Genomic DNA, 14,298 nt, shown 5'->3' on the forward strand with positions numbered 1-14,298 from the left:
TCTCAGTGACCACTGCTGAAAACAGGATTGAGTTGAGGGATGCATTTCCTGTATGTCCAGGAAATGTAACCAAAAGATTTATCCCCAAGCCAGTTCCTGACAAAATTTACATCCTGTAATATGTTTAACCAGGTCATTTAAATTCTAGGAAGTTACAAAACTGAATGTCCATTTTTGTTTGTATTTCAACATGTGGTATAAATCCAGGCAACTGGGTTGATTTATAGTTTCATGTATTATACCAAACAGTATACCAAATCAACAAACAAGCTGAGAATGCAGACTAGAATAGAAAATTTAATAATTCCTGCTTTCCTTTAATTTATTCCAAACATTAAGAGGATAAATGCCATCCTCTCACCCCATGATTCTACTTAACAGGACAACAAGTCTCACTCCCCAAAATAGGAAAGGATAATTTGATAGACAGCGTGTGGAAAGAGGCAATCTAATGACTCAACTTGGGTAGAGAGACTTCAGAAAGAAGTTTGAGGTCCTTTGACCCAAACAGACTTGGTTGCATCATCTCCATGTCCCATCAGCTCAAAGGAAGATTTTTGTGGGTTCTCTAACATCCATCACACTATTCATTCAAACCCAGATTGGGTTAAAACTCAGTTTCACTTAGAGCCAGCTTTCTTCAGATCTTCAGGAAGAATGCGGCCTTTCTTCCGAGCTTTAGCCTTCTTCTTCTCGATCCTGTTCACCTTCTTCTGCTGGATGTTCTTGCGACGTTTCTCTTGTCGCTGCTGCATTCTGTCCACTACCTGCTCTGTCCGCTTTTCCCATTTCCTCTGACGCTGGGCCTTACGCTTCTCCTTGCGTTTCAGGGCAGCCTTCAGCTTCTCTTCGTCATCACGGATCTTGACACCTTCTGCCTTGTAAAGAATATTTGTCCACTGCATCTTTGTTTCCAGCTCCTTAGCTTTCTCCTCATCTTTGGCCTTCAACTCTTCCAGCTTAGTCTTCCGAGATTCTAGCCGGTTCAAGAGCTGCTTATAATTCTTGCCGGTCAGTGGCGTTATGTTTCCTTTTACGGATTTTCTTTTATCCCTCTTCTTCTTCACTTTGTTCAGCTCCTCTTCCGCGTGGACCTCCACCTTGTTAAACAAGATGTCAGCCTTGCTCTCCACCTGCTGGGTCTCCGAATCCATGATGGACGACGCCTCTTCTGCTGTTTTCTTCTCTAATTTCTCCTTCATTTTGATCTCTTTCCTTCGGCGTTTCTTTCGCTCTCGTTCGTATTTCCTTCGCTGACGCTTCTCCAGCACGGTGGGTGACAGAGCCTGGGGACCAGCCTGCAAGAAACAGGGAACAATCCAGAAATTCATTTTGATCTGCTCTACTTAAGTGGACAACCTTGTCCCTAATGTGGTAACTCCAGAAATTCCAAACAAAAAGACGATCACACAACAAACTATTGTAAGTTGAGGACTATCTGTATTTTAAACACTCCCCATGAGAGTGTGAAAATATATGGAATTATTGCAGTACCTGTCCAGAGGTCAATGGCTATATTGCCAGATAAGTGATATAAGCCTGAAGGTAAAATTGAAAATACTACTGGTTTTCTCCTGGACCTGCAAAGATAATTTTTTTAAACTTATGTTTCCATCTTACCTTCCCAGATATTTCTTGAATTTTGTTGTGTAGCCTCTGCCGCAAGAAATCCATTGCAAAATTCGGGTCAGATGTCTTTTTACTCCCTGGGTACGTTAAAAAAAAAAAAGATAAAAAAGTATAGCCCACCCGTGCAACTTCACAACAATCCTGTGAGGTGGGTTGGGCTGGCTTTCATGCCCAAGACATGAACTAGAACTCTGTCTCCTGGTGATTGGACCAAGTCACATAGCCAGTTTTCTTGCCTAAGGCTAGAATTGCCAGTCTCCTGGTTTCTAGATCAGCATCTTCACCCTTAGATCAGACTGGCTCAGTTCCCCTTCTTTCACATTCTTACCTGTAACACCAGGTGTTACCGGTGTTTCTTTCCCATTTCTTTCCTCTCCACTGGCACCAGGTGTGATTGGAGTAACTGAGCCTGGCTCCTTAGCATTGGAACTTGCTGGTTTGGCTGGCGATGCTTGGCTGAATTTGCTCCCAGAAGCCCCCACCGTATTTTTCTTTTTCTGATTTCTTTCTTTCTTTTTCTTCTTCCTGGGCTGGGCGCTCTGGTCCCTCAGCCTGCTTCCCGGCACTCCTTTGAAAACAGACCAATGGATTTATTACATATTTAATTTATACCGACTTTTACAAATAGCTCAAGGCTGCTAATATATCTAATACGCCTTCCTTCTCCTATTGTCTGCACAACAATCCTGTGAGGTGGTTTGGACTGGGAGGAACTGACTCAAGATCACCCATTTATTTTTCGTGCCTTAGGTGGGACTAGAACTCACCGTCTCCCAGTGATTGGCCCAAGGTCACCCCAACTGGTTTTTATGGATACGGTGGGACCAGAACTTACCATCTCCCAGTTTCTAGTCTGGTGTCTTAACAAGTAGACAAAACTGGCCGTCTGGATTTCCCATTCAATGAGAGAAAATGAAGATAAATCAGTTCCCATTGTCTGACCACTCCCACCTGCCCATTTTAGAAAAAAATATCCTTTTTCAAAGCTCTAAGGTGAGTATTTTGAAGGTCTCAGATTTAATTAAATGATCCGATAGGGAAAGAAAAAAGCACAGTGGCTTTGCATAGAAAGCTGCAACTTGAACTTTAAAAGACTTTAATCTCTGAGAAAAAATAAGGGTTGCCTAATCCGCTAGTCCTCTGCCCGATCCTTTTAAAAATAGCAACTTTACTGTTCTATCAGAACTTTCCTTCGAACGCCCAGAGTCACTGAACAGCAAGATGGGAGGCATATAAATTTAATCCATAAATAAAGTCAGGACGTGACTCTTCTAGATTCCATTATATAGCAGTGAGCTAAATTGGTGTAATTAATCATCGTACCAAACTTCCTTTTTGGTGGCTCATAGACTTCCTGGGTGCAAATCTTCTTTGCCACCATTTGCAAGTAAGAGTCCGTAGCAACTAAGCTGGCCATTTTAGAGCAATGCCCAACCAAGATCAAACCAGGTTTTCTCCAGAGGAAAAACACCACTGAAATGATGGGGGTTTCACATCGCCGTTTGGCCCTTCATCTGTTTTGCCACTGAGATGAAATCCTGTGCAAAGAAAAAAAAAACCAACAACGGATGAACAGTGCAAAGCCATAAAGTATTTTTTAAAATGCAGAGGGAAGATTCAATTGATAAATATTTTTAAGACTTAAGGCCAACTTAGATGAATGTTAACATCTATTGTCTGATGTTTTCTCTTGTCGTTTTTATCATGTTCTATGCTTCCTAGAATCAATCACTTGATAGATAGAAAGAGGGAGGGAGGAGGAAGAAGGAAGGAAGTAAGTAGGAAAATAGATGAAAGGGTGAAAAAGAATTTTGCATCCTCTCTCTTAGCTTCCCTTTTGCAGAATTGGGAAAGAGGGCAAAGTTGATAGTTAGCAGTTAGCAAGCCAAAGCCCCAAACTTCCTGAGCTAAGAGTCTTCGGGGGCTGGGGAAAGAAAATCCATTACCTGGTGGGGGGGGAGAGAGGAGGGTGTCCGGAGCGGGCTCAGGATCGGGGGGGGGGCACAAACGATGCGCAAAAGGAAATCCCTGCGCGCAAAGCAAGGCGCGCTCAGCCAGCTTTTCACCCACGTGGCTAGAGAGGTAGGCTTGCTAATCGATGCACCCGATCTCTTTGCAACCAGATCGGGGCTCGATTGCTGCAGCCTGGGAATATTCTGGGATGGCGGAGGGGTGGGTCAAAAGGAAGGAAGGGGCGGGGCGAAGAGGAGGAAGCTTTGCGCACGTGGTTTTGCTGCTGCTGCGCGCTTCCCTGGGATCGCGGTTGAGCGCATCTCCACGGCTTCTCGTTGCCCAGATGCGTGTTTTTTTTTCCCTGTCCCCTCCAAAAAATGGAAAAAATCGGGTCTTCAGCCCAGAGAACCGGGCTAAGCAGAGTCCCCATCCTACTTCGTTGTGGTATTGGAGCGTTGTACTTTAAACAGCTCCAGTCCTTTCCATAAACTTAAGAGAAATAATAGCAGAAGATAAATAAGCTCGCATCTAGCTCGGGATCTCGTCCTCGATGCTAGTTTTGACTCAGGGCTCTTTTTTTTTTTAACTAATGAAGCAAACCACAAAGCAGCCAGCATTTTAGTACAGGCTTCACCTATATTCTTAGTTTTTGAGGATAGGGCATCCTGTGAACTTAAGACAATAGCTTTGCACCAATCTGATCATTAAAGCACATTTTTGGAAGATGTAAAAATGATCTGCCCTCTGCAACTGACTCACTAGAACACTATAACGTAAATTAACCCAGCAAAATAAATTTGTGTCTTATTTTGCTCTTCGGGCTGTGACATTCTTTCCAACATCGGTCTTAATTCTGCAGTTCAGTGCATAAACTCTCCCATCAAAACAAACGTCTTATTTTTGCCATTCAGTTTTGTGACGTCCTTTGAAACATCTGAGTTCAGTTTAGCGACAAGTCTTTCGACACAGATACTCTCCAGGTTCATGTCTTTGTGCTGGAAAGAACTTGGGCACTACTAAACTCAGCTACCTTTATTTCAACAACCTCGTACAGTAAGGAAAAGCATACGCTTAAAAAAGAAACAATAAATTTTACCATTAACAGATAAATCTTTCACATGTCCAACAGGTAAATGTCTAAGGTTACCTGATTTTTGAAATCACATCTCAGGTCTAGTGGAAAAGTTGTGGGCTTCTTACTGTCACTGGTACCTTAAACCTCACTGGCTGGATTTTTGGGGATTTGTAACTCAACAGTATTTGGAGACCTGATGTTTTTCTCAGAGTCCCAGAAAAACAGACTTCGTAACAACACACCAGTCATTTTCCTAGTCTGAGCATCTCCTTAAACAAATGTCTGAATTGTGATGTTAAATATCTTCTCTTAGGAAATTTTTTTTTTCCAGAACATCAAAGCTGTGTTGCAACCACAAACGAGAGGGAGACAGCTTTTATATATGTTGTCCTCAACTTACGATGACTGAGGCCAAAATTCTGTCGCTAAGGAAGACAGTGGCTCACGGAGCTTTGCCCCATCATACGATCTTTCTTGCCAGTGTTGTTAACTTCCCCACTGATTTTGTTCATGAAAAGGTAGCAAAGGGGGGTTTAAAAAAAACAAAAAACCAGAGATGCTCAATGGTCACAAATATGAATCAGATTCCAAGCATCCAAATTTAGATAGGGATGCGGCAACTGTTGTGTGTGAAAAACAAGCATACGTCCCTTTTTTTCCAGCGCCGTTGTTAAGTTTGGTCACTAAATGAACTGTTATAAGTCAAGGGCTGCCTATAATGCCCAGCGAAGACACCCAGCATGTTTCCTATGCAATACAAGGTATTCCTCATCTTACGATCAAAGTTTCTGTTGCTCAAGTTTATTGTTCCAGTGCCGCCTGCATGCAAGCAGGGGATCCCTTTTAGGGGTGCTCGGGAGCACCCACTCCGTGCCCGTTGATGTGCGGATGCAAAGGGACCGAGCCCTGTGCGCTGGGAAGATTCTGCTCCATCGTGCCGGCGGTGGCGGCAGCCACGGAGGCGGTGACGAGATTTTCCAGAGTTGACCCCGTGGGTTCCTGTCCCCAGTAGGCTTCGGAAAGAGAGAGATTGGCGGCATCGCAGACGCCGTAGCTTGGCGGAACGAGAAGCCGGTTAAGGCAGCGAGGAGCGTCAAGGAAAGGGAGACAGAGGCCGGAGGGAAAGGGGGAAGAAGGAAGGAAGGAAGCAAGAAAGAAGCAAAGGTGTTACAAACACAGCAACATGTTTCAGAAGGCAGTAGCAACAAATTGGGATGGGGGGGTGTTCCCTTTTCAGAACCAGGGTTTGGCCTGCGGCTCTTTAGAAAAATATATATATACATATACATATATATATATATCCTAGGGGTAAGTCCTTGACTTACAACGGGTGATTTAGTGACTGTTCGACAAACGGCACTGCAAAAAAGTGATGGCTGTTTTTAGCATTTACAGCATCCCCCTCCCGCGTGGTGGCATAATCACAATTTAGCAATTGCCTCACAGTGTGTCCCAGGGTCATGTGATCACCTTTTGTGACTTTCCAACAATCACAGTCATTGGGGAAACCAGATTCAATTAACAGCCAGGCGACTGATTTAAAAAACTGCAGGTGTTCACTTAACAAACGTGGCGAGAGAAGTCGTAAAATGGGGGCAAAGCTCACTGAACAAATGTTTCACTTAGCAACAGAAACGTTGGGCTTAAATGTGGCCGTCGAGGACTATTTTGTATTTTGTAGGGGGGGGGGTAAATCTCCTAAATCCTCCCCCACCTTCTTCCTTCTCTTCTCCAGAAGCCCTGCTCAGAAGTCAGCAGAAATTGCAAAAAGAAGGCAGACAGGTTACGAAAAGAGGCAAAGCTAAGCAATAAGAGACAGCAGGAGAAATAAGGCGATTCTCAAACAAGCTGTGGGTTCAATATATATATAGATCTATATAAAACAAATAAATAATAAATAAAATAAAAACCAGCCCAAAGTTGACATTTATCTTTTTTTTTCTTCCCACCACAGTTTTATTTGTAATAAAGCTGCAGCATTCATTTAGGGGATCCTCATATACTATTAGAGATATACGGGAAAAAAAAAAAACACCAAGAATATCATCAAACGTTTAAATAAAATAAGATCTGGCTTATTTCAGACCGAGGGGGGGAGGGGGGAACCTTTTAAATACAAAACTGCAAGATTGTCATGCAGTGTTTCCTTTCTTAGAAGTTGCATGGGAATTGCAAACAAGGAAACAGAAGTAGCTTGATTTTTTTTTTCAGGATGGCCAGAACCACCCTGGAAATATTAAAATAACAGTTTTTTTTTTTAAAAAATCAGTTTCAAGAAGTCTCGGAGCGCAGCCTCTGTCTCCAGGGTCAAAAAAAGAGGCCACGGTGTGGTTATAAAAGCTTCTCCGTGGATTTTATTTGTACCTGGAAGAGTAATATTCCTCTTCCAGTTCGTAGAGGTCAACGGAGATTTCATCCCGCAGCGCAATCAGTTTCTTGTCGCATTCCTCTTGGAGAGCCCGCAGTTGTTGATTGCGTTGGTTGATGGCTTCGTTGACTGAGGGAAAATCATTAAGGATTAAGAATTGCTTCAGATCCGACACCAGCTTCATGAGGGACTCACCAGCTCGGACCTGATGGAAAAAGGCATATACAATGGCACCTGGGTCCTCAAAACTGCTTTGAAACCCATCCAATTTGGCACTCAACTCATTTTGCTACAAACATTTTTTTCTCTCGGTTCTTATTGTTTGATATTCAACAGACAAGCTAAGAACTTGTCGGTGTCGGCTGCCTTTGTGACTCACTACATTATTCCTCCTGGGAAAAATTTTCTTTGGTACTCATCATTTTTGATACTCCTCACGCCTCCCGGAACCATGAGTTTGAAAACATGGCCAAATTTTATCAGAGTGATTAGCAATTTCGGTCATGGATTATTTCCTTCCCATTTTCTGGTGGGACCGAATTAAAACCCAGTTTGTGAGGGCGGTTGGCAGGCTCAGCTCGTTAATGAAATTAACTCAGTTTACTTTATCTAGTTATTTATCAATAATGTGCATAAATAAAGTTAACTTAATGAAAGGCAGGCATCACAAAGCAACCTTCGGCTGGAGAACTCTCAGATCCAGCCCACTCACAATATTTGCTGCTCTGACGTGCATCTCGTAGTTGTCCTGTTCGCCTTGCGTTGCACGCGACACTTGTGTTTCTTCTTCAATCTGAAAAAGGAAGCAGGGACAAAATCCAAGAATCTGGGTGTTTTCCTGATACCCAAAGATAAAACCACTTGCTTTGTGAACCGCAATGAGACTGTTCCCTTGTCCAAGCGGATAGCTTCATCTCAAAATGCAGGCTATCTTCCCGCACAACAAATGTCTACACATACTCCTTGACTTACAACTATTTGAGCAACCAAAGTTACGCCACTGGAAGAAGTGATCAACAACCAGTCCTCACACTTATGACTTCCTTAAGTCAAGGGTTACTTGTACTTTGCTTGATTTCCAGGAAATCATTTTATTCCTTCTGCTATGAAAGTCAATGTTCTGGCCCTTTAAAAAGCTGTCAAGAATTTCCCCCTCTGCTAATAAAATCAGCTTTTCTGTTTGTTTGCACTATGTAATGTTGTTTGCTCACTAGACATTTTCAAAGCATGAGGAATATGGCAAAGAAACCACGGAGGCTTATAATGAGCCAAAGTTTAGGTCTGAAGAATTGGGAGGTTGGGAAGAAGGGTCTCTTCCCAGATATCTACCTTTGCAGATTTAATGATTTCCGTAAAGTTGTCCATGATGGATTTGACATCATCTTTCAATCTCTTGTTATAGGACTGGAGAAGAGTCTCTTTGCTCTGGGGTAGGACCCTTTGTTGCGACATGGCTGGGAAAGGAAGGGACCAAGAAATGGCATCACAAATTACAAAGTCCCGGGATTCAAAGAAAAATGCCTTAAAAATCAAAATCTGAAAACCATGTTGTTGTTTTTTTAAAAAATGAAATATTGCCCATAAACATTGCATTTCAGTTTTCAGAGTTGTCTGTCTGTGTTTCTAACGTGTATGTAGACAAATAGACGATTTGATTGATTGATAGACAGATCTATCAAAATTGAGGAGCTGAAAACCAAATCACAGAAAACGGTATGTTCCAAATTTATTTAACTAAACAAGAGACGGAAGTGGAAGAAAAGCTGCTTTCACACTACACAATGAACCACTTCCATTTTAACCTATTGGCTGGTCACGTAGCTAATTCAGAGTTCAGAGTGTAATGCAAATCCCACACCCCCCCCAAATATAGCCTCCATTAACCATGAAGGGGGGCACCGTGAGAATAAGGCTAATGAGGACTAGAGCCTTGCTCCACACATTTAAAAGACCAGAGACAAAGTATTGCCAAAGTGATTTGAGACAGCAATGCAATTATTTTTTTAAAAAATCCATGTTCTCACCTTATCAACATCCACCCTTCTTACTTCCGCTCCTTAAGCAAGCATTTCTCATCCGAAAAGGGAGCTTTCTCACGATTGGCCGAATTAACCCATCCTGAAAGATGATTGGCTGTTCGAGGAAGGAGACTCTCTTCCTGTTGTATCGGCAGGCCTTGGACACGAGGACTCTCTAGGAGCATGCAGAAGCCGGATGGTCGCTTGTCGTCTCTATGGTGAAAGTCGGCTGGAAAAAAAAAAACGGATCGGTCTTCCTCTTCCGCAACTTTCCGCGTGGTTTAGCGTCCACCTCTCGCGAGAACCAGCGTGACTGCGATATACTACCCAGAAGGCACCGTTCTCTCTTTTTCTTCCTCCAGCCAAGATGGTGAGTCCCAGCGACGGGTTGGGTTTACCGGATCTTCTAATCCGGCGCCATCTGGCCATCGGAGGCCCGACTCGGGGGGCTTCACCGCGCCCCAGGAGGCCAGGAACCCCACCGAACCGGAGTCAGCTTTTATCGGGAGGGAAAAATTAATGGGAAGCCGGTGCTGGGCTGGAGCTTCGGCCTCGATGCTCCAGGCATATCAGTCATGCCGATCGGGAAGCAGAGCAATGACTTAGGCCTTGCTGGCTGAGGAATTCTGGGAATTGAAGTCCACTTCGTTTCGATGCTGCCAAGGTTGGAGATCCCCCTGAATTAGAGTACCAGGGATCTTCAAATTGGACACCTTTTTTAAGGTTTGAGGACTGCAACTCCCAGAATTCCCCAGCAAGCCTAGTCCTGCCATGCGGGCTAGGGAATTCAGGGAGTTAAATCCGCAAGTCTTCCAAGTCGCCAAGTTTGGAGATCCCTGATTGAGAGCAACGGAAGCCTTAATTTGGAGGAGACTTACTATTTATGCTAGTCTAGGGCATTAATAGATAGTTAAAATGGATATTTGTAAGTAAGTGGATTCGCACCTGGTTGGGATGTTGGGAGTTCTAATCCGGCGCCTAGTCTAGTCACCAGCTTTGGGAACAGCCATTTGGGAAGTCGTCAAAAGCTTAGGAAAAGGTGAATATAGGAGATGGGGCCTTTGTAGATCTGAAGAGGGGTGGCTTGAGCGATCCTGGTTTAACTTGTGCTTCCATCTTTGCAGCCGAAGGGAAAGAAGGCCAAAGGAAAGAAGGTGGCTCCAGCCCCTGCGGTGGTCAAGAAGCAGGAGGCCAAGAAGGTGGTCAACCCACTCTTTGAGAAGAGGCCCAAAAACTTTGGCATTGGTGAGTTGGGAAGGAGGACGTGGATGATGGGAACGTGGGCCTTTCCTTTCTTGCTAATCATGCAGCGAATGGGAAGAAAAATTGCTTTGCATCAAGAATGTTTTCATAATTTATTTGGTTTGGAGTCCTGGGGTCTTCTGAGCTTGGTTGTTTTCTTGCAGTTTATTCGGTCTTTGGACAAATACGGAGATAGTTCCATTTGGAGAATACTGATACTGTGCCACTTTCTTCGAAAACTGTTAAAAGAAAATATTAGCCGTTCCAGCTTAAAAAGAAAACTCCTGTGATGCTTACGGTCACTTAAGGGACCTTCCCTCAAAAGCCCTTTGGAGCAAGGCATTGAAACAGATGGCGTTGGTTGTATACATCCTGGGCTGAAAGCCGTATGTTGACTGCTAGTTAGTTTTCAAGTCATTTTCAAAGTGCTCAAAGCCCTGAATGGGTTGGAATCAAATTATCGGGGAGATTTATTACTGGATTTTAACATTCTGGAGAAATTGCCCTGCTTCAACTGTATTAAAGCTGTTGGGATGAGCCTCCTACGGTTAGGGAGACCACACTTTCATTGTATATTAGAAAACTTAATTGTTGCCCTTGGTTCTTCGTGGAACCCGTTTATTCTTTTTTGCTGTTGCTGAATAACAAAATAACAAGCTTTGATAGTTCATTGAAAAGTTGGCATAGAAAACAAACAGGAATACAGAAATACATATAGATTGAGGAGAACCTGGTCTTTTGGGTGGTGGCTGATCGGTCTTTTGGGGGAAGTTGGTTTATGACATGTATATGTCACTCATCGAACAACTCTTGAAGTTAACTGTTGTGAAAAGGGTGCAAGCAAATGATGGAGAAGAATATTTGCTAACTGAGTGGCAGTGCTGACAAGCTTACCCACCAAGATCTCTGATGCTATTGCCCCTTTGGGTTTTGGAGGGAGAACGCCTGCTTGCAAAACAATCCTCTTGAGTTTAATGCTGTATCTTTCAGGCCAGGATATCCAGCCCAAACGAGACTTGACCCGCTTTGTGAAATGGCCTCGCTACATCCGACTCCAGCGCCAGCGGGCCATCCTTTACAAAAGGTTGAAGGTGCCCCCGGCAGTGAACCAGTTCACCCAAGCCCTGGACCGCCAGACGGGTAAATGGTGATTTTTTTTTCTGTTTAATTACAGAAGGAAGGACATATCTTAATGCTTGCAAAATTCAGGGCTACAAGTGAAAAACAAATATGGGTCTTCCTGTCTGCAGGTAGCTATGATCAGAATTGAATTTGAAGTTACATCCATTAACTTCTCCAGGTTGTTAACCAGTTTGCCAGGTGACTGCGATTATGGGAGGAGGGGGGCTCTGAAATTTTGAAGTAGCTTTGGGGAGGTTTGTCTTAATGGCTGTTGACTGCTCCGGTCGTAAGCTGAGGACGTCTTGCAGTCTTAGAGGGAGGTTGAAATGGAGATGGTCAACAGCTTGCTTGAATCTCTCCCCCCCCCCTTTATATAGCTGTATTTGAACTTACAGCGTGCATTTCATTGCTCAGAAAGTAATTTTTGGTGCTCAATTGTCAATTCAGAGTGTAGTGTCAATAAAAATTTGATTTCTGTATGAATTTGCTGGCTAGATTCAAAATAATGTGGGGTATATGAAAAGACGGGAGGAAGGGAACCCTCTTTCGGGTTTAGCCTGGAGGAGACGGGAGGAAAAAAAAGTTTTCCTCTAATGTGCAGATGATGGAAGCAAATAATCTGAGTTTCTTGATGACTCCCAACCACCAAGATCGCTGATGCACAAGGATCCTCTATTCAGTTAGGAGCTGGTGAATAAATCCTCCAGTTCTAATTCAATGTCTTTCTCCTGCAGCGACTCAGCTTCTGAAGCTGGCTCACAAATACAGGCCTGAGACCAAGCAAGAGAAAAAACAGAGATTGTTGGCTCGGGCAGAGCAGAAAGCCGGGGGGAAGGGCGACGTGCCAACCAAAAGGCCGCCTGTGCTGAGAGCAGGTAAACTTTGGAGCATCTCTGCGTGGCGTTCCTAAGCTTGGTTCGCTAGAAAGGAACAGCCTTCTGGGGGTTTGTCTTGACAACCAGCTGTTGCGGTGATGTGAGAATTTCTTAGCCTGAACTGCTGAATGAAGACCGAATTTAGGGTTAGTCTGAGCTTTAGCAGGTTGTCTTAATCCTCGTGTGCGTCATGTACGGTCCAGCTTAGTGAATGCTGCAAATTAAGTTTTACTGATTTTTCCATTCAGGGGTCAACACAGTCACAACCTTGGTGGAGAACAAGAAGGCTCAGCTGGTGGTGATCGCACACGACGTAGACCCCATTGAGGTAAGCAGATGGAGAAGACTTTGTCCTTTCGTATTTTCAAATTTTGTGCTAGAGAGCGGTTGAGTCCCAAATTCCCAGGCTTTGGGGTAAAGAAGCCACGGATTTCAAAATAAACCTTTGGCTCGCAGGCAGGAATAAGCAGCACATCACTCCAGTCAATATTTTCTTTTTTTTTCCCCTTTCCTCTAAATTTGTAGGATGCAGGCTAGCCTGGTATCCTAAGTAGACTGGGGAAAATGCAGGAAATAATGAAACGGAGATCTGCTTTCTCGGTTGCCTAGTGTTGATCTTAATTTCTTGGCTCTGGAGAAACGGCTGCTTTGCATCACTCTTGTGCTTTCATAGAGTGACTCTCTTGGTTATCTTGGGGGCAAAAAAAGCCAGAAGTGGCTGTTGTTGCAAAGCAATCCTTTTGGGATTTGCTGGGGCTCGGCGATTGCAGTGATGTTTGAATTTCTTCACCTGACTCCCCCGTGGAGAGCAAAACTAAACGAGCTTTTTAACACTGAGCGATCGCCACTGCCTGGGTGTCCCCCACCCTCTGGTCGAGGTGCCGCAGGGTCCCCTAATTAAAGATGGGTTTCCTTCGCCCTGCTGCAGCTGGTGGTTTTCCTGCCCGCCTTGTGCCGGAAAATGGGAGTCCCTTATTGCATCATCAAAGGCAAAGCCAGGCTGGGTCGCCTCGTCCACCGGAAAACCTGTACTTGCGTGGCCTTCACACAGGTTAATCCGTAAGTAGCTCTTAAGGGAGCTTTGAGTGGGGGTCCTGCCCGCCTCTGCACGCGGCAGATCTAATGGGGACTTGGTTCAGATGCCAGCTGAGCAGCAATTCTTTCAGTAGCTGCTAGAAGATCATAAGACTTGTGGATTGGAGGCCCGTTAGGAGAGCAGCTGGACTCCTCCCCCCCCCCCTGGGACACTGCGACCATCGTAAATATGAGTCGGTTGCCAAATATCTCGATTTTGATCATGGCAGTGCTGCAATGGCCCTGTGAAAAATGGCAATAGGTCCCAGTGCTGTTCCAGTAACTTGGAACAGTGACTAAAGTGAATGGTTATAAGTAGAGGACTGTCTGTTATGCAACTTTCATGTTGAAATGGTGACCTTGACCCTCCCTCTTTTTCTGTGCAGTGAGGACAAAGGAGCCTTGGCTAAACTGGTGGAAGCTGTTAAGACCAACTACAATGAGAGATACGATGAGGTAAGACTGCTATCCGGTGTTTGGTTTGGTTTGGCTTGCGAAAACATAGTCCACGGGCCTCTTAAGGAGCTTGACGTAGATTATATGTTACTCACTATTAATTGTTAGCTTCTGAGTTACTGCAGTACACAATGATTTGGAAAGATAACTCTCATTTCACTACGGCAGAATCAACATTTTTCTTCCTGCTTTCAAACAGATGTTGCTTTTCCCTTTCCAGATCCGTCGTCACTGGGGTGGAAATGTCCTGGGTCCCAAATCTGTCGCTCGGATTGCTAAACTTGAAAAGGCAAAGGCTAAGGAACTGGCCACCAAGCTTGGGTAGATGTGTCAGTTTTTCTGTACATAAAAATAAAATTCTAAACAAAAAGGCTCTTGGGTGTGTGCTTCAATTACTTTAAAGGGCTGTTTTTAAGGAGTGGGCTAACTTGCAGCTCTCCATCCTGATGTTTATAGAATATAAACTTAAAAACACCTAATGGTCTT

At 44.1% G+C, this 14,298-nt stretch overlaps 3 protein-coding genes and 3 non-coding genes across 8 annotated transcripts; 4 read left to right on the forward strand and 2 right to left on the reverse strand.

Annotated features, from left to right (window-relative positions):
* Nucleotides 1-277: 277 nt before the first annotated feature.
* On the reverse strand, nt 278-3,597 carry SURF6 (surfeit 6). The gene is made up of 5 exons (XM_039322954.1): nt 3,575-3,597; nt 2,953-3,166; nt 1,958-2,197; nt 1,621-1,706; nt 278-1,298 (listed from the first exon to the last, which is right to left on the reverse strand). Exons 2-5 carry the CDS (start codon nt 3,044-3,046, stop codon nt 621-623), a joined length of 1,098 nt encoding a protein of 365 aa, XP_039178888.1. The 5' UTR covers nt 3,047-3,166; nt 3,575-3,597; the 3' UTR covers nt 278-620.
* Nucleotides 3,598-4,599: 1,002 nt separating this feature from the next.
* On the reverse strand, nt 4,600-9,205 carry MED22 (mediator complex subunit 22). 3 transcript variants are annotated; one of them, XM_039322987.1, is made up of 5 exons: nt 9,050-9,205; nt 8,355-8,479; nt 7,738-7,818; nt 7,022-7,230; nt 4,600-5,711 (listed from the first exon to the last, which is right to left on the reverse strand). In XM_039322987.1, exons 2-5 carry the CDS (start codon nt 8,475-8,477, stop codon nt 5,501-5,503), a joined length of 624 nt encoding a protein of 207 aa, XP_039178921.1. In that variant the 5' UTR covers nt 8,478-8,479; nt 9,050-9,205; the 3' UTR covers nt 4,600-5,500. The 3 variants fall into 3 exon arrangements, with proteins under 3 accessions (XP_039178921.1, XP_039178922.1, XP_039178923.1); XM_039322988.1 differs by lacking the exon at nt 4,600-5,711 and adding an exon at nt 6,482-6,530; XM_039322989.1 differs by lacking the exon at nt 4,600-5,711 and having other exon boundaries at nt 6,756-7,230; nt 9,050-9,204.
* A 178-nt stretch (nt 9,206-9,383) lies between these two features.
* Nucleotides 9,384-14,185, forward strand: RPL7A (ribosomal protein L7a). Its single transcript, XM_039322983.1, has 8 exons — nt 9,384-9,413; nt 10,168-10,288; nt 11,276-11,425; nt 12,142-12,282; nt 12,531-12,610; nt 13,211-13,341; nt 13,743-13,812; nt 14,033-14,185. Exons 1-8 carry the CDS (start codon nt 9,411-9,413, stop codon nt 14,135-14,137), a joined length of 801 nt encoding a protein of 266 aa, XP_039178917.1. The 5' UTR covers nt 9,384-9,410; the 3' UTR covers nt 14,138-14,185.
* LOC120298898 lies at nt 11,125-11,199 on the forward strand. Its single transcript, XR_005554256.1, has one exon. It is a non-coding gene; the product is annotated as a small nucleolar RNA SNORD24 (small nucleolar RNA).
* LOC120298899 lies at nt 12,004-12,069 on the forward strand. The gene has a single exon (XR_005554257.1). It is a non-coding gene; the product is annotated as a small nucleolar RNA SNORD24 (small nucleolar RNA).
* Nucleotides 13,047-13,124, forward strand: LOC120298896. Its single transcript, XR_005554255.1, has one exon. It is a non-coding gene; the product is annotated as a small nucleolar RNA SNORD36 (small nucleolar RNA).
* Nucleotides 14,186-14,298: the final 113 nt, after the last annotated feature.

Source organism: Crotalus tigris, unplaced genomic scaffold, assembly GCF_016545835.1.
Source record: "Crotalus tigris isolate CLP2741 ecotype Arizona unplaced genomic scaffold, ASM1654583v1 scf7180000024153.1733885, whole genome shotgun sequence".
In the NCBI taxonomy this organism is placed as follows: Eukaryota; Metazoa; Chordata; class Lepidosauria; order Squamata; family Viperidae; genus Crotalus; species Crotalus tigris.